Source organism: Oncorhynchus clarkii, chromosome 19 (genome assembly GCF_045791955.1).
Source record: "Oncorhynchus clarkii lewisi isolate Uvic-CL-2024 chromosome 19, UVic_Ocla_1.0, whole genome shotgun sequence".
NCBI lineage: Eukaryota > Metazoa > Chordata > Actinopteri > Salmoniformes > Salmonidae > Oncorhynchus > Oncorhynchus clarkii.
In genome coordinates, this window is record NC_092165.1 from 38,782,580 (window position 1) to 38,804,488 (window position 21,909).

The following is a 21,909-nucleotide window of genomic DNA, read 5'->3' on the forward strand; positions in this document are numbered from 1 at the left end:
CTACCTCCTCATGCCTTTTGCACACAACGTATATAGACTCTTTTTTTTTTCTTTTTTTTCTACTGTGTTATTGACTTGTTAATTGTCTACTCCGTGTGTAACTCTGTGTTGTCTGTTCACACTGCTATGCTTTATCTTGGCCAGGTCGCAGTTGTAAATGAGAACTTGTTCTCAACTAGCCTACCTGGTTAAATAAAGATGAAATAAATAAAATAATAATAATAAAATAAAAAAGGCTATGTGTTACAGCACTACTTTTGGTGTCCCTCTAAGGAACTGCTCTTGAGAAAATGTCATGTAACCCTCCAAGGTTAATATCAGAATTTCGCCCCTGGTTATGGCATGACAGTAAATAATGTGCGGTTTAGAACCCAAATAACAGTACATTTGGGTGAGATACATTCTTCAAGACACTACAAAACATTTAAATTGATATAGAAGGCTTGGGAATGCTCATAAGAAGCTGATTCGCTGGCTTGGAATTCTGCTCGGGAAACTTGCTAGTCACCTCCTACTAGATCACATCGCGGTCAGCATCGCCTCTGTATTGCTATTGGATTTGGCTGGTGCGTATTCATTATCCAGTATTTTCTCAAAAATTCATCACCACACTATGGAAACCATGGTTATCCATTAGCTTACACAGGCAAGCTAACTTAGTTAATGGAGTCTAGCAACCTTGCTGCCAGACAAGTTCCAACCCTCACTGCAGATGAAGGGTTGTGTGTTTATACAGCAGCTAGCTGCCACATTAGACATGCTGAACAATCATTGACGGCAATGCCAAGATCATTGATGTTGGACCACTACCAGTGCATCCTAAAGAAATGTCTACATGTACAATTAGCTAGCTATATTACCACACCAGGCTTTGCCACGTAGCAGGGTTGTAGTGGTGGAATTATCCCCCAAGCCCTGATCCAGGGTCAGGTTACAGAGCATTTAAGAAAGTGTTCACTTCTCCGGCATCTTTTTATTGTAATAGTCAATTGTTATTACTTCCAAACTCACTCATAGACATCATGTAATGCAGTTTGAGTGTAGGACACTGTTGTGGTAGTAGTTTATGCCTGCTTGACCACAACCTTTTGGCTGGAAGAGTACAATACATTTTTATGTATCCAATAAATGCAACATTTCATATGTCTACAGCATTTCTCATTCACAAAAATGTGACATGTCTCTTCTCTTTTCTCTAGGCTGTGCTGTGTGACCAGATCTCACCATGAGTTCCAGAGTGTGTAAGAACTGTGGGGGCACGGACATCGATGTGGACCAGGCCAGAGGTGATGCCATGTGCATGGGCTGTCAACGTCATTGTGTCTGAGGTCCAGTTCATGGAGACAGGAGGGGGAGGCTCCTCGGCTGTGGGACAGTTCGTAGCTGGAGACGGTGGGTGCAACTGGACTGTCAAGACATTAAATAATGACATGCCATAATAAAATGAATCATAATATTCTGAGGTTGGTTATAAGTTGTATAAGAAACTCATATATCCAATTTTTCATGAAGTTTTTCATGACATAATGAAGTTAGTCAATTGCATTGCAAAATGACATTTTAGCAGGGTGCATGACATTCCCCACCTTCTCCAAGACCCTTGCCCAGACCTTGTAATCTGCAGTCTCAAACGTAACCCAGTGATGTGGCCTGGCCCATAGCCCCTGGATAGCCTCTCAGCTGATTGTTCAGAGGGGACAGTCACTTGTTAACTGGCTTTCTGGTGGGGTTGGATTTTTCTGGCACATCTGTTTGAAGTTCTCCTGAATCCCCACTAGAGTGCAGTGTTGTATTAACTTTAGTTTGAGATGAGCTCACTGTCTTTGACCAATTTGTTGTCATGCGGTGTTGTCACACTGAAACATTTTTTTTCACCACACTCAAATCTACTTTTGTCTCCAATAATATAATACAATGCTGTATTAACATTTATATTATCATTTTTGTGATTGAACTATAGCAGATGTTGATGAATGCCTGTTTTGTAAATGTTATTATTACACTCTTGGGGTGTCATGTCTCTTATTCTCCTGTATCTATAGCCTCTGGAAGGAACCCAACTTTTGGAGAAGGGTTCTATAAAGGTGTTGGAAGGGAGTCCCGGGCCGAGTCAACATTAAGGGTCAGCACTTACATTCCTAAAGCATGGGTGTGCATGCATCATGAGGACTAATTGCACTTACAACAGGCCTAATAACAAGTAAATATAGGTGTGCTAGGAGATTAACCTTTGTTTTAATGTCTTTCAATGTCTTGGGGAAAAAAGCATTTTGCCTCATGCTAGACAGACTAAACTGATACCATCTGCTTTACATGGGCCTCTGCCCCTCTGTAAGTGGCTTCCTTATCAGCACTTTATTTCAAAAGCACTTATAAAGTGGTTTTGCCTTCACCAACAAACTTGGTAGGGACAACCCATTTCCTTTATGTCCAATAGGAGGTAAACAGGGTGTGTCTACAGCAAATCTTGGTTGGCAAAGGCAAACATCCATTGCGTGCTGGAATGCCTCAGGAAAGGGCTGATGATGTAATTTCCTTTGTCTGGTAAGACACATTCAATCAGTCTGTGCTCCCTGGTTTGATGATTTCCTATCATGTTTGTTTAGTCATGTCTATTTGGAACTTTATTTTTTTTGGCTGAGTAAAAGTATTGTACTCAGTTATCTCCCAGTCACCTGTAGTCATCTGATGTGTCTCCTGCTGATGATCAATGCTATTAAGTGCTGATGATGAGAGAGAGAGAACGAGCGAGACGTGGATACAGCTGTGTGTGAGTGTGAAAGGTCTGTCATGCTGTGTGGATTGTCTGTGAGAACAAGAGTGGTGCTGTGATGGAACGCTCTCCTCCATAAACATCCACAGTGTCTCTGCTCTTTCTCACCCACCAACACTCTGATTAATGACTGGAATCATCCCTCCCCACCGGCACGGCTCCCCGTCACCCGTCCCCAGCCCCAACTCATCACGTCTCCTCACAATGACTAACAGGTTGCTTTTCCTATTGCTGGAGAACATCCCATATGTCCTGCGGTTGACCCATATGGCCTCAATATATCTCCAGTGTGGGAGCTTTCCAACTTCTCCCTGGCAGGGTGGTTAGATTTTATCCAGCTGTCACAGTAAATGTACCAGATGGTAATGCTGGTTGGGGTTCGGAAGAAGTTTAAACAAGGCCTGTATAGAAATCAGGGTCTTTAGTTTTTCAGACAACTTGATGAGATGAGGGGAATGTGGAGGGAGTGGTATGAGTAATGTTGGTGGTGTGCGGATGCCCTGTAATCTCAAGACATTTGTTCAGCAAAGCAGGGGGAATATTTTAGCGCAGTAAGATTTTGCATTACTTCAGCAGCAGCAGTAGTTTCCCACACACATCTCTCAAGTACTTGTGTGTATTGACTGGGATATCTGCTTGTGTATAATGTCTAAGTGTTTGCATGCAAAATTCATCAGGCGAACAGAGGACACATGGATCTGGAAACACCTGAACCTCTGTTACAGTAATTACATGCCCTGTCAGTTGTGTGTATATTTGTCAGTCTACTCTGTTTATTGTGCACCTGAGGGTGCGTCTGAGTGTAGGTGTGTACGAATACGACATGCATGTGTGGGCTATGTAATGACATGCCTGTGTTTGTGTGTCTCCAGGGAGACGTCAGATCAACACGCTGGGCCATCAGCTGCAGCTGAACCAGCACTGCCTGGACACGGCCTTTAACTTCTACAAGATGGCCGTGTGTAAACACCTGACAAGGGGCCGACGGGTGGCCCACGCGGTGGCTGCATGCCTCTACCTTGTCTGCAGGACAGAGGGGACACCTCGTGTCCTTTCACACTGCAGAGGGGGGAGTAACAGAGGAAGGAGATGAGTGAGGTGAAAGGGGAATGCAAAATGTTTATACTACAATAAAAACTTTTTCTATTTGTAACGTTAGCTGTAGCATCAATCTCCAGGAGTTGTAGTAGTTTTGGGCATGAATTGTGTTAATGCCCTGGTTGTGTTTTGCTCAATGCTAGGGCTACACAATATATCAGTGAGCATATCGGACTCGGCCAATATTAGCTAAAAATGCCAACATTGGCCCGATGTCTAGTTTAACGCTGATGTGCAAAACCGATGTCTAGGCTGACGTTCATGCCTACATAACGTAAGTAGATGACGTAATGACGCCACAAATACAGCGCAACACAGAACAAAAGCAGAAAAATACTAAGGGCACACTTCCAACAACTAAACGAGTTCAAGTCGAGCAGTCATATATATATGAGTAAGAATTTCAGCGAGACAACTGAAAGGTGAAATCCATTAAAGCAAAGATAATGGAATTCATTGCCCTTGACAATCAACCGTTCTCTGTCGTGGATGATGTTGGCTTTCGCCGACTGGTCAAGCCCCGGTACTCACTATTTTTCAGATATTGCCCTACCGGAATTGCACAGTATTGTTGAAACTCACATCCATGAGCATCACGACTGACATTTGGACCAGCGATATCAGCCCCATGAGCATGCTGAGTCTGACAGCAGTGGGTCGACGAGGATTCCGTACAGAGGAAAGCCGTATTGCATGTTTAAGAATGTGATGGTTCTCATACCGCTGCTGCCATTTCAATGGCATTTGAGAACATGTTGGAAACATGAACACCCTCCTAGTTCCATTTGAACAACTGACTCGAGAAATAAGCCAGTCGACTGCAGCAGACGTGATACCCTCTGTCATGGCATTGAAAGGCCTGCTCAACAAAACTGCTGACACAGACCGTGGGGTTAAAACTTACAAAAGTACTCAAGGCTGTGAACAAGCGATTCGGTGGCATTCTCTCTGAGCCTCTTTACGGTGTCGCCACCATGCTCGATGCTAGGCACAAGGACCGCTACTTCGATGCAGACAAACAGGGTTTAGGTGAAATGTTAGACACAGCTGGACAAGATGGAAACGGACACAGTGACAGTGCGCACAGAAGAAGAGAGGCCACAGACAGACAGAGCTGAACCTTCACTGCTTGACATGTATGATGAAATCCTGGTTGAGAATGAAACGACTGAACAAATGAACAACGGAACAGCACAGCAAGTAAGTGAAATAAATAGGTTTTGATTATGTTTCTCTGGTAATGGGGACATACGTAAATGCCAACAAAATAAATGTTTCTGTGTGTGTAACCTTTATTTAACTAGGCAAGTCAGTAAAGAACAAATTCTTATTTACAATGACGGCCTATTTTGGCCAAACCCGGACGAAGTTTTGGCAATATTGCGCCGCTCTATGTGACTCCCAATCCCGGCCGGATGTGATACAGCCTGTATTCGAACCAGGGACTGCAGTGACACCTCTTGTACTGAGATGCAGTGCCTTAGACCGCTGTGAACAATTTAACTGTACTAGAATGCTAGAGCAAATCCTTCCCTATTTACATTGTTGACGTGTGTGTGTGTGTGTGTGTGTGTGTGTTTCAGTGTTTGTTGTTTACATTGTTAACGTGTGTGTGTGTGTGTGTGTTTCAGTGTTTGTTGTTTACATTGTTAACGTGTGTGTGTGTGTGTTTCAGTGTTTGTTGGAGATGGAGTATTTGATAAAGTAAAAATAGCTCTACTTCCTTTTCCACAGCTGGGGAACAGTCTAGTACTGTCACAGGGGACTGACATGATACATTGAGAATGAGGACACGAGGCAAATCTTGTTCAGTGTGTCTAACAGCTGAAATAGCATGTAGCTCAGCGGAGGGACGTCTTGATATTTGTGATGGAGGCTCAGGGGACCATCAATTAATACATTTAGTGGGATCGTTCCCACAGGTGCTGTTGTTGGTAAAGGTTTAGGCTATGGTCACATCCATGATCTTGATGAATGACAGCCAAGTTTTCACATCATAATGAAACCGTCACGTTTCACAGGCAGGGCTTGGAAGTAAGCTCCCTCCCTCCTTCCCCATACTACTGAAATGGCATTGCTTTAAGTGACTGTTATTATCTCTGAGGAACTTGTTATTATTATGATGACCGATTTTGAGGGAGTCGTCCGTAATCTCATCTCCAGACTGTGGGATTATTTTTTCCCATTTCAGTGTTGACCATAACCCCATTGTGAGGCTTTTTAAAAAGGGTTGTCTCAAAATCTACTTTGGCTGCCGTTGGATGGGTGCACCTGTCGCCACAGAAACTGATGCAGGGGGTGTGTTGGTCGCAGGAGACGGGTGTCTCTAGAAGCTAATGGGGGTGAGTGCTGGGGGGAGTTCAGAGGTCACGGGGTGGTTGATTCCCCCAGAAGCTGTCGCTAAATATATTTACAAATGCTGCTGGCCTGAGGTGACACTTCTTACTATCTTGTGGTTTTATTGACTTATAAGCCACCCCATTCACAGACATGCTGCTTGACCTCAGCGACCTCCTGCAGGTTAGTATCCAATGAGTAGGCCTACACTAATTTTCTATATACAGTGGGGCAAAAAAGTATTTAGTCAGCCACCAATAGTGCAAGTTCTCCAACTTAAAAAGATGAGAGAGGCCTGTAATTTTCATCATAGGTACACTTCAACTATGACAGACAAAATGAGAATAAAACAAATCCAGAAAATCACATTGTAGGATTTTTTATGAATTTATTTGCAAATGATGGTGGAAAATAAGTATTTGGTCACCTACAAACAAACAAGCAAGATTTCTGGCTCTCACAGACCTGTAACTTCTTCTTTAAGAGGCTCCTCTGTCCTCCACTCTTTACCTGTATTAATGGCACCTGTTTGAACTTGTTATCAGTATAAAAGACACCTGTCCACAACCTCAAACAGTCGCACTCCAAACTCCACTATGGCCAAGACCAAAGAGCTGTCAAAGGACACCAGAAACAAAATTGTAGACCTGTACCAGGCTGGGAAGACTGAATCTGCAATAGGTAAGCAGCTTGGTTTGAAGAAATCAACTGTGGGAGCAATTATTAGGAAATGGAAGACATACAAGACCACTGATAATCTCCCTCGATCTGGGGCGCCATGCAAGATCTCACCCCGTGGGGTCAAAATGATCACAAGAACGGTGCGCAAAAATCCCAGAACCACACGGGGGGACCTAGTGAATGACCTGCAGAGAGCTGGGACCAAAGTAACAAAGCCTACCATCAGTAACACACTACGCCGCCAGGGACTCAAATCCTGCAGTGCCAGATGTGTCCCCCTGCTTAAGCCAGTACATGTCCAGGCCCGTCTGAAGTTTGCTAGAGAGCATTTGGATGATCCAGAAGAAGATTGGGAGAATGTCATATGGTCAGATGAAACCAAAATATAACTTTTTGGTAAAAACTCAACTCGTCGTGTTTGGAGGACAAAGAATGCTGAGTTGCATCCAAAGAACACCATACCTACTGTGAAGCATGGGGGTGGAAACATCAAGCTTCGGGGCTGTTTTTCTGCAAAGGGACCAGGACGACTGATCCGTGTAAAGGAAAGAATGAATGGGGCCATGTATCGTGAGATTTTGAGTGAAAACCTCCTTTCATCAGCAAGGGCATTGAAAATGAAATGTGGCTGGGTCTTTCAGCCAGACAATGATCTCAAACACACCGCCCGGGCAACGAAGGAGTAGCTTCGTAAGAAGCATTTCAAGGTCCTGGAGTGGCCTAGCCAGTCTCCAGATCTCAACCCCATAGAAAATCTTTGGAGGGAGTTGAAAGTCCGTGTTGCCCAGCAACAGCCCCAAAACATCACTGCTCTAGAGGAGATCTGCATGGAGGAAATGGGCCACAATACCAGCAACAGTGTGTGAAAACCTTGTGAAGACTTACAGAAAACGTTTGACCTCTGTCATTGCCAACAAAGGGTATATAACAAAGTATTGAGAAACTTTTATTATTGACCAAATACTTATTTTCCACCATAATTTGCAAATAAATTCATTAAAATCCTACAATGTGATTTTCTGGATTTTTTTCCCCTCATTTTGTCTGTCATAATTGAAGTGTACCTACGATGAAAATTACAGGCCTCTCATCTTTTTAAGTGGGAGAACTTGCACAATTGGTGGCTGATTAAATACTTTTTTGCCCCACTGTACTTTTTTCAACCCTGTGATCGAGATTTTGCACTTTGACATTTATCCCTAATTTCTAGAAATGAAACCGTTTCTGAATATGATTGAACAGTCTCATGAATATGATTGAACATCAAAGTTGTTTCCTTCTTTTTGTTGTAAAATTATACATGATCCCATGCCCACATTGACCATGAGTAGTACATCCAACAAGATGGATGTTGGCCCGTGCAGTATGTTGTGCTTTGTAATTAAAGCCAGGGACTGTATAAATATAGGTCCATTTTTATGCATATAAAGTCAGTGTTAGGGTGGAGGGACATTTCTCAGAGACACTGCTGGTCAGTTTTATTTTTATGCTTCCAGCTGTCCTTGAAGAGCTGACCCACCCCTCTGGTATTTGAAGGGTAGGAGTGGAACGGGGGTGCCTGTCCAGTCTAGGGTCAGTGTGCTATGTGTAGATATTCCACAAATCCCCCATTTGTGGAGCCTCATCCAGGCCAGTGCAGTAGTCACCCCCCTCCCATGGGAATGCATGGTGATCTACATCCCCATCATCCGAGGCGTGTGCTCTCTAATCCCTGGGGACACTATGAAATGGACAGGTGGAGGCTGCTCCAGGCTCTGTCTGGATTGACATGTGACACCTCCACTGTTGTTTGCTATGGTGCTTGGCTAACAATGTATTTGTTGTGTGTACAAATGTTTAATCGGGACCCGTCTCCTAAAATAGATCAGACTGTGGCTGCCATAGACCCAAGAGTGAAAGCTTGTCTGTGTCTGGTAGAGACCCAAACCCCCTAAGGTCTGGAGCGTTAGCCTGGGGGAATGAGACGGAGCTGGGCTAGAAACTAGAGCTTTAGTCATCCCCTGGTCTGGAAAATCACTGGGCTTTCTAGATAGTATGCCAGCTAAGCATTAAGTTACACTTACTATACCAGATTTGATCACACGCTACTCATGTTATGTAACTCTGGATCATGTGGACTTGACAGGGTGGGTTTCAGTGACAGTTGCACTACCTTCATGTATTTCTGGTCTTAATCTCTTCCCTGTCTTTCCCCCACAGGTAAATGTTTACATCCTGGGTAGAACCTTTCTGGTGCTGGCCAGAGAGCTCTGCATCAACGCCCCCGCCATAGGTACCCATCATCTGCCTCCCATACTCCCTTTGTTCTTATTGTAAACAAAGAACTATACAGTTGAATGAGTGTTTTTGGACAAATGCTGTTGGTTGAAGTGTTGTCTTTTTTTGCTGAGGACACCTACAGTATTTACCATTCATTAAAAGTCTGAGCTAAAATTGGTCACTTCGCGTCATGATGACGTCTTGACCATATCACTTTTACCAGTTTGGTTGTAGCACTCCTCAGTGTACCTAGACACTGAATAATCCCTTGAGTAATAATCCCACCAAAACAACAGATTTCACACATGCAGGTGAGTTGTATAATAATGAACAGCAACATCTGTGGCTTCTCACAAAATGTTTATGATTTTCTGCAGGTTCGTAAGCTCTCAAACAGGAACATCATGGTTGATCAGCATCAAGCTGCAAACCATTTAACTGTGTTTTATGTACAAAACAACATTGCAGAGACTGTCCACAAGTGCAATATGACTTTTTACAAGGGACTGCTTTTTGCAGCGTTAATTAAAATAATACAAATAACATTTTTATTTGAAATAAATAAGATAAAACGTTCCTTGACTTAAAAATAGTATTTTGTTTAGTCTGACACTCTAGTGTCTTAATGCTACATTATTTATAAGGCTGCAACATATGGATGTACAGTATGGTCTATATGTTCTCTACCTCTCCTTTTATGACCAATCCAGCTTATGCATAGAACACCAGCTCCGGGATCTGTCCCCCCTGCACCCCAGTCCCGTTGGTACTGTCCGAGGAGCACTGGAACTGAAAAGTCACTTTTCCACACTGCACCTCCGTCATGCCCTCCTGGCCAAAATAGCTCAGCTCATTCCCGTCCAGCACGACACTCACCGTATAAAAGGCATCCTGCTCCACTTGAACTGGGTGTTCAAACCACACAGAAAATGTATTGCTTGATCCGTCCGACACAAACTTGGTCAGGTTCTGTGCTAGGGTCACCCCTTGCCGCTTCAGTTCAATCTTGACACTGTACTCAGCCTTTCCGCCACTTGACCCGTACAGACCCAGTCCAGCGATAAAGATCCGCTTGTCCACTGCAAACTGGATGCTGTCACAGCGGCCCCTGTAGCGCCACTGGTTGCTCCGGTAGGCTGACGACTGGAAGCGGTGGCACCTCTGGGGCGCCAGGCCCTGCCTCTGTGCCAGTGGGAAGTCCAGTTTGGGCTTGGTGGCCGCTGTGTACCACAGGAAAATGTCATGCGTCTCCTCCAGTGTCAAGATGTCTGACTGGGCAGCCCCATCAGCAAACTCCTCCAGGGTCATAGTGGGGATGCGCACCAGGTAGAGTGCCTTGCCCAGGACAGATCTCTTGTTGTGGGTGGTTGCCCTCAGTCCCTGCCTCTTACACTCAGCTGTGGCCCAGCTCATCATGGCATCAAAGACCACCACCTCCTTGGTGTTGAGAGTCTCTCTCTGCAGGATGATCTTCAGGGTCTGCAGGTCGATCTCACAGAAGCCCTCGGAGCCCAGGGCCAGCTCGGCCTGGGCGTCAATCACCTCCCAGCAGCGCTGTGTCAGCTCAGGCTCCTCAAACAGACGGCTCTGGGACAGCAGCACACAGGCGTTCTTGGCCTCCAGGCTGGTCTCCAGGAAGGTGACGCAGGCCTTGGCCAGGGCTGGTACAATGTACTTCTTGGCAGCGTACAGGGTAGCCAGCACGGTGTCCGCCTCCAGGTCTATCGCATCACTGTACATGTAACTGAAGGGAACAAAATGGAGGAGGAGAATGAGATTCTGGTTTAGTAAAGAAGGCAGACCAGCATGTGGAGAATAGGGATAGATATTCTTTTGAAGAAAAGAGGTAGAGGACTTGGCACAGCTTGCCCTATTTTCTCAAGGGGATAAAAAAGAAGCAATGTCTCATTGCATTGGTTTCGGATTACATTGTTATAGAATCTACAACAAAAAGAGCCATTTTATGTTCTCTTCTGCCTATTACCTTCGGGTAAATCATTGGCTTTGAATATTTTCTTCAAGATGAACAAAGAGCAAAGAAACCTGAAATTACAGTGCTCTACACTACTGCCCATGCCCTTTGGTGCTCTAGCATTTTGGCACTTAACCCGTCTTGCTTTGGCTGAGTAATCATTTATTTTGAAGTGACATTGTGCTTGTCATGTATAGTTTTGGTTTAGTATGAGGAGCGAGTGGCTTACTTCAGCAGAATTAGAAAAGCAGCAGGTTCCACGTCTGGGATATGGATTTCGGACTCCTCCTCTGCAAGATCCCCGTAAAACATGGCACAGAAGACGGAGCTACCCACTGCCAACACATACTGGAGGGAAAGACAAACGGACACATTAGTCACTCATCATATTTGTGATGTTTCTGAAAAGTAAACTTATTTTTTCAACTGGAGATGGAGCTTACCTTGTGCACTGGTACTTTCTGAGATTCACCAGGGGGACCAACAATGAAATGTATATCGGCCATGAGTTCATTGTTGAACATCAAGGCATTCCTAGAAGGGAGAAGATCAATTAGGTATAATGACAACTTGGGCTATTCCATATAGGGCTTGTTTTTTGCCAGTCATACATATATTATAGCCTGCACGATGTGATTCTAATTATGGACATAAACGACATAATATGCTATTGTAAACCAAGTCAAACTTTTACTAAATATAAATAATTAATACGTAAATAGTTGAGACTACCTCTCCCGTAGCGTGGGGTGAGAGGACTGCCAGCTGGGAGGATCGACGTTGTTGTTGTTTATGTTTTGCTGGGTGGTCGGTGTTGTTGCAGTGGTTGTAGACTGGGTGACCTGCACATCGCTTTTCTTGTCACTGGCGGTCACCGTAGTACCGTTGTTGGTTAGATTGGTGGTCGCAGGGTACAGTTCTGCAGCCATCTTCTTCTTCAGGGACAGGGTTAGAATCTCATAGCATACTGGTAACCTGCCTGTGTGTTTCCCAGTCTTTTTAGACTTTTTCAGTGTTTCTGGAAGTAAGAGTAAAAAAGTCAAACACTTCATGATCCGACCATGATGGAGCAACCTGCAATCTGCTGTTGGCATCGGCACACAAAGCGTTGATCCCTTTCCTATAAATAAACCACGAACTCTGATCTACTGTAGTAGCTATTATTCTGCGTTGACAATTGATACACAAATCGTGTCATTTATAGAACTATGCTGCATAAATTCAGCGATTATGAAGTCTACTAACCCCGAATCAATTGTAAGAGCAACATAAACAATATCCGTCCAATTGGGTTGTAATTCCAACTTCAGGCCGAATACTTTTTCTCTTTCTCATTTCATCCTCTTGTTGCCGCTGAGTTGTCTCCCCAAAACGTATTATGTTCTCGCTTTTCGAGCAGATGGTAAATCCATATAATCGTTGCTCGTTTAGAGTCCGCTGTTTTCCTGAGCAAATACTGGCAGATGTTTTTCTCCAAAAGCTACTTATCAACTAGGACATGGCGTGGGTTACTCATTAGCTGCAGTCTGGATACGATGTGAATGGTCATTTTTCGGGGCGAGAGTTTTAGTTGCTGTCTATATTTTATTTATTTTTGGTGTAATCCTCTCGGACGCCCAGCTCGCTGCCAACAAATCAGATTTACACATACCGTCAACGTCAGAAGCCCAGAAGAGCCTCCCCCAAGCCACTCACCAGCTAAAAAAATTAAGGAACTCACCAGCTCCCACTCAAATTCACTGCAGCGTCCGACTGATATAAACTGTTACAGTGAAAATAACCCGGTCATTGTTTCTGATGTAATAATAGCCTACATTTCTTTTAAATAACTGATTATAGTTTGCGTAATCACCGTGTAATTTTGCATTAAACTGTTCATGTCATATCCGATTGATTTAGTTGGTGTAATAGCTCCACTCGTCAGAAATTAGACAAAGTTTGGGATATCGCAAAATTTGTTGAGCTTTAACCTTTATTTCCTTTTTTGTATTGCTGAGTTAACATCAGCCGCACCACTTTTTTTATTTTTTATTGGATGCATGGCACGTGCAAAATCTGAGCGCACGAGACCACACTGGTGTTTACCTTGGGTGAATGTGGGCGCGTTAGATCATAGAGGGGATAGTTCCTGAAGTTTACTTCATTAACTTGAACAGAGCCAGCCCAGCAGCCATGTTAGATTCGAAGAGGTTGGTTAGGGACAGGGGTTGGGGTCTGGCCATATCCTATTACCAGTCAGAGGGCTCTGCTGCTGCCAAAGGGATAATTTGTCTTCTTGATGTAAATTTTTGTCAGACTAGACGCAGGTTGGGGTGCGGACTGCACATTTTGGTCACAAACAAAAGGGGAATAGGGAAAATTGCACAGTCATCTAACCCTATACCTAAACACTATCCACAAACACCCACCACACCATCCCAGTACTTCGGCCCTAAATGATCCCATCCATCTGCCTGGGAGAATGGAACCCCTTCTCTCAACTTCCTGTAGATCTTCTGTACTAAAATTACTTGCACCAAATATTTATCTGCTATTTAAATCCCTGTCAAATCATTCACCTTTGGGCTATCCTCTACTCTCTTCACTGCCTGAGCATAGGAAACTTTCTGCCCCACTCGAACTCTGGCGGTCTTTCTCTCACAGGGCACTCCGGATCCCCAGCTGCATGGGCGCACCTACAATTTTGACACCATGCTTTCTCTATCCCAACTGTACACTAAGAGATAATTTGATCCAACACAACTAAGTGTAACTATTTGTTCTTATTGGTCACAATGTGATCAACTGGGAATGGTATGACGATATCCAGTACTTATTATATTTTTATTAAAGAAGACATACCACTTTCTGATCAATGTAGTCTACACAGAGTTGTAAACCCTGTATATCATTGAGACATCTGCAATGTATATATTAGCATATTAATATTGCTTGTCTTGGTTGGATCTTGAAGAGTATATCATTCTCATTCTAGACCCCTGCCTGTACATCCCTTGCTTTGCTCACATGCTGGAGTTTGAGGAGAAAAACCATGAGGTGTCCATGACAGCACTGCAACAGCTGCAGAGGATGAAGAGGGACTTGATTCACACTGGACGGAGGCCATCAGGACTGTGTGGCGCAGGTAACCATGAGCAACAGTTAAATCACACCACACGTTAGCACCACAATCACAGGTAGGCTAACCGTCATCATAAATAACAGAAACCACAGGGGAACCATGTCCACTGGTATCCCACACTACAGGAAACTGTAATCCTATGTCAGAATTTGCTACAATCACAGGTGACCTTTGTTAATAGGTGACCACTAATCACAAGTAATGCTCATAAGTAACCACAGGCTCCAATCAGCGTCAGTGTATACTGCAGTCTGTTCCCTACTTACTGGACCTGAACAGAACCCTGCTCGGATGTATTGCTGGCAAGACATCTTGAAACTGAAGAGCCAACTTCCCCGGGCATGTGGACATTTACGCTCCTATTTTCACTTTTCTCCCTTTCTCTCCTCTGCAGCTGCAATATCTGAATAATTAATTGCTTATCATTAATCATTGAGAGGATTCGCTTACATGAAGGATGGAAAAGTTTAGATGAGCTTCTTACTCAATAGGAAGTGAATGTGTGAGCGAGACTGTGGGATTGCTAAAAGCCAGCTACTAGAACGTCAGATGATTCAAACTGCTTGTGTAAAAACGGAATCGTACATCCGTCTTTAAACAGACATTGCGTTTTGTAACTGACTCCATGCACAGTAGCATGGGTTACTATAAAACTGAATTGATGATTTATCTAATGACTTAGATTATCATTAATAGGATATTATGACGTTATTACATGAATATTACACAACATTTGGTGAGTACATTTGTAAATATAAGTGTTGGCAAGGTGTGTGGGATGGATAGTGTGTTTCACCTGTGCGTTTGTTTGTGTTCTCAGCCCTGTTGGTCGCTGCTCGCATGCACAAGTTCCGCCGTACCATCAAATAAATCATCAGTGTAGTGAAGGTGTGTGAGGCCACACGAAGAAAGAGGTGAGAGCTGCTTGAGAAGCACTTTACAGCATCCTCCAAAGGAAATCTGATTAGCCTTGCGTGTTCTCACTAATCTCTATGAGGAGTACACTAACACTATTCTTTCTCATGGTTCAGGTTGAATGAGTTTGAGGACACGCCCAACAGTCAGCTGACCATTGAGGAGTTCATAAAAGTGGATTTCGACCAGGAATGTGACCCGCCCTCTTTCATCGCTGGCCAGAGGAATAAAAGAATGAAGCTGGTGAGGAGGAACTGCCGAGAGGATACAACTGTACCGCCCTTGTTTATTTATCTTGTCCCGTGTTTTAACCTTTGTTTTGTCCCAATGTGGTACGGTTGTCTTTTTTTCATTCACATGCTGCTCTTTTTTGTGTCTTTTTCTTCTTCTAGCTTGAGGAAGAATTGGAGAAGAAGATTGGTGATGTTCAAGGTACCATTATGATCCGTGTCTAGTCAAGTTTGAACTAAACTCTTCAGAAAGTTCCACAGAGTATAAAGTTAGAGTGGAGTCAGCAGAGTTGTTTGGGTTTTATCTCAACAGGCGAGATCCATGAATACCAGGATGAGATTGAGATGGAGCAGAGCCGGCCCAAGTTGAGAGTTATGTATGGGTCCTATGCAAAAACCGGTATGGCACAGATGGGTCCTGCTGCACTCGCCAGCCATGCCAGTCCTCCAGCTAGAACCCCCTGTTGAGGAGGGAATATCTCCGTATTCTGCCAGTCTATTGTCGCTAGAGCCTGAAACTTCTCTAAATACACAGAAATTGTTTTTTTAGGTGACCAAATTAGATGTTCACTCAAAGTGCAAATGAGAATGTTATGACGCACCTTTGCTGTCTAACTGTAATGGGCTAAACTCTCTAACCATCTGCACCCCTCTAGCTGGTTGTGTTGCATTTTTGTCCACTGCATGGCCTTCAGCAGGGGAGGCCTCTGGCTGTCTGACTGGCAGGCCTGTTGCTCCTCTGCCTGGGCTGGGAGTCCAAATTTTAACACACACACTGGGCTTTTATCAACACTAAGAGGGCTGTCATCATGATGATACTTTGACAGCTTAATAGTACCATAGGATTATTGAGGAAATAATTTTCTGCATCATGTCAGATAATTTAGCTGTCAGTTTCATGACGAAACGGAAGTACATGTCTTGTTATTTTTCTCCCCCTCCTAGATCCCCTGGAAAAAGAGGATGATGATGATGATGAAATATCTCTTCCTGGCTGGCAGGAGAGGGAGGACGAGGAGCTGAAAGCTGTGGCCCAGCACCTCAACAAGGACCTGTGTGACCAGGTTCTCCCTGGAGAGGAAGAGGAAGGGTATGGAGAGAGGCACGAGGAAAAACCTCCACGCAGAGGCCCATCGCTGGTCTCCCTCCTAGGGCCCATGCCCACCGCAGCCAGCCTGGGCCTCCCAGAGTCCATCAGCAAGTCCCCCGAAGAGGAGAACGGTGAGCAAACCTGTCCACCGCAGCCAGCCTGGGCCTCCCAGAGTCCATCAGCAAGTCCCCCGAAAAGGAGAACGGTGAGCAAACCTGTCGCTTAAGGCGTCCGCATGCTTCAGTTCGGCTGGCGGCTAGCCGAAGTCGGCTAGGTGAACCGAACAAGTGTGCTCGCATCATAATATATGCACAAACTCATCCGAACTGCCTTTTCTGTAGATGCTTTTTTTATATATATATACTGTTTGTTGCATAGGAAATATTCCTTACTGCTACTTTCTCATTTTGATATTCCTCTGTCACTCACTTCACCCTATCTTCCATTTCTAGAAATGTCAAGATGTGGGGGTTTTCATAGGTGTGAGAGATGAGGAGTATGTTGACTCTCTCTGATGTGGTGAAGGGGATTGATTTTCATGGGAGTGGGCATCTCGGGAGTGTAGAGAGAAGGTGAAAGGTGAAGTGTTAGTCGAAGGAGGGGATGGGTTAGTGTGCGGCCACTAAGACAGAAACGTCATCTTGACCTTCTATTGTCAGAAGAATGGATTATAAGATGGGGTTTGTTTTAAAAGACGCACCATTCCATTATCAAAATCGTCTTGAAACATATTCTTTCAAATTAACGGATCAAAAGGTTTTATTGACTGACGTTAGTTTGTTGTTGTACATTTGTCATGTGGATCTCATCTTCCATGTCCGGAATGGGAAAAATCAGTATTAGCCTACATTTTGACTCGTTTTTATGTTAGGCTTTTAATATGCTGCTCTTTTAACATGTGGCTGATCTCGTAGTGAGAGGATGATTAAAGGAAACCAGTGTTGGTGTGTGTGTGTGCCTCTTGTTTTCATTTGGAGCTGTATCGCTTGAAGATGGCAGGCTGCCAGAGGTCTCTCAGGCCTGGCTAATTGTGGTGGGATTGGGAGGGGCAGAGGTTCAAGGGCTCCCCAGCTCAATCTTTAAAGCATTAAGTGGACAGAGTAGTACCTTGTCATTAGTGTGGTGTCTTTCATCCCCTGTGTGTGTGTGTGTTCTGTTCTGTTTTCGTGCACTGTTGGTTTGGGCACTACTTAAGGGGGGAGGGGGTCCTTTGAGAGCCTGTTCGTGCGTTTAAGACACTAAAGATTGTTTTAGTCCACTCAATCTGTCATCCATCCGTCAAGCTTGTATTGAAAGGTGGAAACCAGAGGCATGGCTAGAAAGATTGTTACAATTTGAAGTGTTCCTCTAGTCTAGATTCCTTAGTCTCTACACTTACACTTTACACTTGAGTCAGGAGAGAGCAGCCAGTCTTGGCGAAGATTTGTGACTCGGCAGCCTGATGTCTATATCAGAGGTAGCAACACAGGTCTCAGAGTGGTGGGGAGATTTTTTTTATCCTGTTGGTAACCAGTTAAAATTCTGGAACCTAAGTTGTAGAAGAGACATTGAGGGTTGCCCTATTGCCTGGTGCAAACTGAACTGAGCAGTCGGGCAACTTGAGGCCGCTCTAAAGTTTCCCCTGGTGATATTGTTTTCTGGTTACCGTTATTCCCATTTTTAAAGTGAAAGGTGGACAATTTATGACAACTGGGCAAGTTGACCCTGCTCTGTGGTTACCCCATTAAGGCAGGTGATTAAAATAAATGTTATACCTGAAAACAATAAAACTGCTATACCTGAAAACAATAAAACTGCAATACCTGAAAACAATAAAACTGCAATGAATTCCAGTGACCTAAGTGCTCACCAATTGCGTTTGCTGACCAAGATTACTTAGCACCTCTGAACGTAATTTGTGGACCGAGTGCGTACCGATTTTAGAATCATGTGAAAAATGTTGGTGGTCAGATGTCACATTTGGTGCTATGTGTGCGAGTCTTAATAAAGTCCTACCCTGGGGTGTCGCTAAAGCTGTATGTCTTTTACCTACTACACCGAAAGCCTAAGTTTGCTCAGGACGAGCAGCTTGCAAGCCACTATCCTATTGCGCTTGAGCTGTGATTCAATATTTAAAATAGAACCAAAGCGTAATTCCTCCCTGTTGTGTAATTAAGTGACCGATAAGTTGTGGCATTTCTGCGTGTAAACAACTTATCACATTTTTGGGCAAGTAATACTGCTGACTTGCCTGATGGTCAAGTGCTTTTCAGACCTTAATGTCAATCCCTGTGTAGGGTATGACAGTGATTAATCACAGGGTTCGCTCAAGGTGCTAGAAGTGCTTGAAGTACTTGAATTTGGAGCCCCTGAAAATAATTTCCTCAATTTGGTGGTTGAAAACTCATTGCAATTATTGTATCTTCTACTCCAATTATAATTATCTGTGATTTTAATTTGTGATCAGTTTTTGTGAGAGATGTTGCCGCTTTAAATTGTTTCCTGCTGTTTCAGTTGACAGGTGTTTTTTTTGCGTGAAAACCAAGTGCAGCTATTATGAGGATGACAACATTGAATGTTGGTTTCAACTTGGCTTTCCGTACAAAACCTTCCTTTACAAAATGAACCTCTTTTTTTGGTCATTTTGTTGTTCTAAAAACATGATACAATAACCCTTCATGTGAAATGGTGAGATGAATGCTACTGCTACATGGACATACAGCGCATTCGGAAAGTATTCAAAAATAAAGTATTCCCCTTCACTTTTCCACATTGTTACATTACAGCCTAATTCTAAAATTGATTAAATATTCCTCCTCCCCATCAATCTACACACAATACCCCATAATGACAAAGCAAAAACTGTTATTTTGAAATGTTAGAAAATGTATACAAAAAAATATCACATACATAAGTATTCATACAGTCCTTTTTGAAGCACATTTTGCAGAGATTACAGCCTTGAGACTTCTTGGGTATGATGCTACGAGCTTGGTACAGCTGTATTTGAGGAGTTTCTCCCATTCTTTGCAGATTCTCTCAAGCTCTGTCAGGTTGGATGAGGAGCCTCGCTGCACAGCTATTTTCAGGTCTCTCCAGAGATGTTCGATCGAGTTCAAGTCCGGGCTCTGGCTGGGCCACTCAAGGACATTCAGAGACTTGCCCAGAAGCCACTCATGCGTTGTCTTGGCTGTGTGGTTAGGGTTGTTGTCCTGTTGGAAGGTGAACCTTGGCCCCAGTCTGAGGTCCTGAGCGCTCCGGATCAGGTTTTCATCAAGGATCTCTCTGTACTTTTCTCCGTTCAACTTTCCCTCGATCCCAGTCCCTGCTGCTGAAAAACATCCCCACAACATGATGCTGCCACTACCATGCTTCACCGTAGGGATGGTGCCAGGTTTCAAGCAGATCTGACGCATAGTATTCAGGCCAAATAGTTCAATATTGGTTTCATCAGACCAGAGAATTTTGTTTCTCATGGTTTGAGAGGCCTTTAGTTGCCTTTTGGCAAACTCCAAGCAGGCTATTGTGCCTTTTACAGAGGAGTGGCTTCCGTCTGGCCGCTCTACAATAACGTCGTTATTGGTGGAATGCTGCAGAGAGGGTTGTCCTTCTGGAAGGTTCTTCCATCTCCACGAGAAACTCTGGAACTCTGTCAGTGACCATCGGGTTCTTGGTCACCTCCCTGACCAAGGCCCTTCTCCCCCGATTGCTCAGTTTGGCCGGGCGGCCAGCTCTAGGAAGGCTTTGACATGCACTGTCAACTGTGGGACCTTATACAGACAAGTGTGTGCCTTTCCAAATCATGTCCAATCAATTGAATTTACCACAGGTGGACTCCAAGTTGTATAAACATCTCAAGGATGATCAATGGAAACAGGATGCACCTGAGCTCAATTTCAAGTCTCATAGCAAAGGGTCTCAATACGTATGTACATAAGGTATTTCTGTTATTTTAAAACCTGTTTTCGCTTTGTCATTATGGGGTTGTGTGTGTGTGTGTGTGTGTGTGTGTGTGTGTGTGTGTGTGTGTGTGTGTGTGTGTGTGTGTGTGTGTGTGTGTGTGTGTGTGTGTGTGTGTGTGTGTGTGTGTGTGTGTGTGGTGTGTGGTTTGAGGGGGGAAAATAAATGAATCAATTTTAGAATAAGGCTGTAATGTAACAAAATGTGGAAAAAGTGAAGCGGTCTGAATACTTTCCGAATGCACTGTATATGCTGCGTGTGCTTGCATCGGCCACATCTACAGGTAGGAAAATCACCAATCATGAATCCAATCTATTTACTCATGAAATGTCCACATTATTCTGACATTTTAGAATGTAATGATAATTTAAATTCCAACTTGCCAATGTCTGTACGAACCCTGAATTAGTGTAAAATGGTTTTTAAATGGGCTATGATGATGGGATCAGAGTGTTTCTAACCAGGTCACATAGTTAAAAAAAAATCCTGGACCAAAGGAGGATGAAACCCCTGTCAAACTGCAGCAGCCTTGTACTTATGAATTCTATTTAAAACTAGACTAACTGAGGGGATTCCGTTACAGAGACAACTAGGTTGTTCCACAAATGAGTGCCTTTTGCGTCCCTTTGATATTTTAAGTAGAGATTGTGCACAACTATTGAAAAGCCGATATATTAAATTAAGTGCACTTTTAATATAGACCACATGGAAAGTGCAGTAAATCACTTTTTAAATTTTTTTTTTATGAATAAAGACTGCGTTTAACCTGCCTAAACCCCAACATTTCTCCATGTTTACACCATCACAGTCATTTCTGGCGATTTTATTTATTTGATGGAGAACAAATATTCTAATTTTAAGGTCAATACTGTTACATGAACTGAACTCTCGTTTTAATATGGTGAAACTATTCCTTAAAAAAAAAAATCAAAAGAAACATTAAACATCTTATAGTCAAGTCCTAGTGTAAAAGGCAGGTGAGCTTGTTTTACTCTTTTTTTTGTTGCCATTTTCTGGTGTTTTATTTTGGAAAACTGAGTGGGTTGAGCATAACACGTCAACCCCATCTTGAGATGGGAAAACAACATGTTTTATTAAGATGAACATGTTTGCTTTTTATGACCATGTTAAAATTGGGTGAAACAAAATGTTAATCAAAAAGCACCCAATTTGATGGAATGACCCAACTGCGACTTGAAAATATAATTATCATGGCTGAGCTTGCTTTATGTAGGGTTGCATCATGTAGACCTATGCATCTGTAATTAAAAAGTTAACAGTCTAGCCTATTATATTGAAAATACCTAGGTAGCCTAGCAAACCTAAGTTTGAATATTAACCAAATTTGATCACCTTCACATTTTCTCAACACAAATGAATTGGCTTAGGTTAGAAATGCCTAACGTTACCGCTTAATTTCCACTGGCCAGATGGGACAGTGCACATACTGTAGGGAGGATACAGTTCAGCAGACTGAAAAAAACCCTCTACTTC

General features: G+C 43.4%; 1 protein-coding gene and 1 pseudogene across 2 annotated transcripts; one reads left to right on the plus strand and one right to left on the minus strand.

Annotated features, from left to right (window-relative positions):
• The first annotated feature begins 1,225 nt into the window (after positions 1 to 1,225).
• Positions 1,226 to 21,909, plus strand: part of LOC139374480 (transcription factor IIIB 90 kDa subunit-like) — a 34,065-nt pseudogene continuing 13,381 nt past the window's right edge.
• On the minus strand, positions 9,492 to 12,757 carry LOC139375159 (BTB/POZ domain-containing protein 6-B-like). Of its 2 annotated transcripts, XM_071116681.1 has the most exons (5): positions 12,366 to 12,757; positions 11,853 to 12,138; positions 11,564 to 11,654; positions 11,350 to 11,468; positions 9,492 to 10,892 (listed from the first exon to the last, which is right to left on the minus strand). In XM_071116681.1, the coding sequence occupies exons 1-5, from the start codon at positions 12,388 to 12,390 to the stop codon at positions 9,860 to 9,862; spliced, it is 1,554 nt and encodes a 517-aa protein (XP_070972782.1). In that variant the 5' UTR covers positions 12,391 to 12,757; the 3' UTR covers positions 9,492 to 9,859. The 2 variants fall into 2 exon arrangements, with proteins under 2 accessions (XP_070972782.1, XP_070972781.1); XM_071116680.1 differs by having other exon boundaries at positions 9,646 to 10,892; positions 11,853 to 12,406.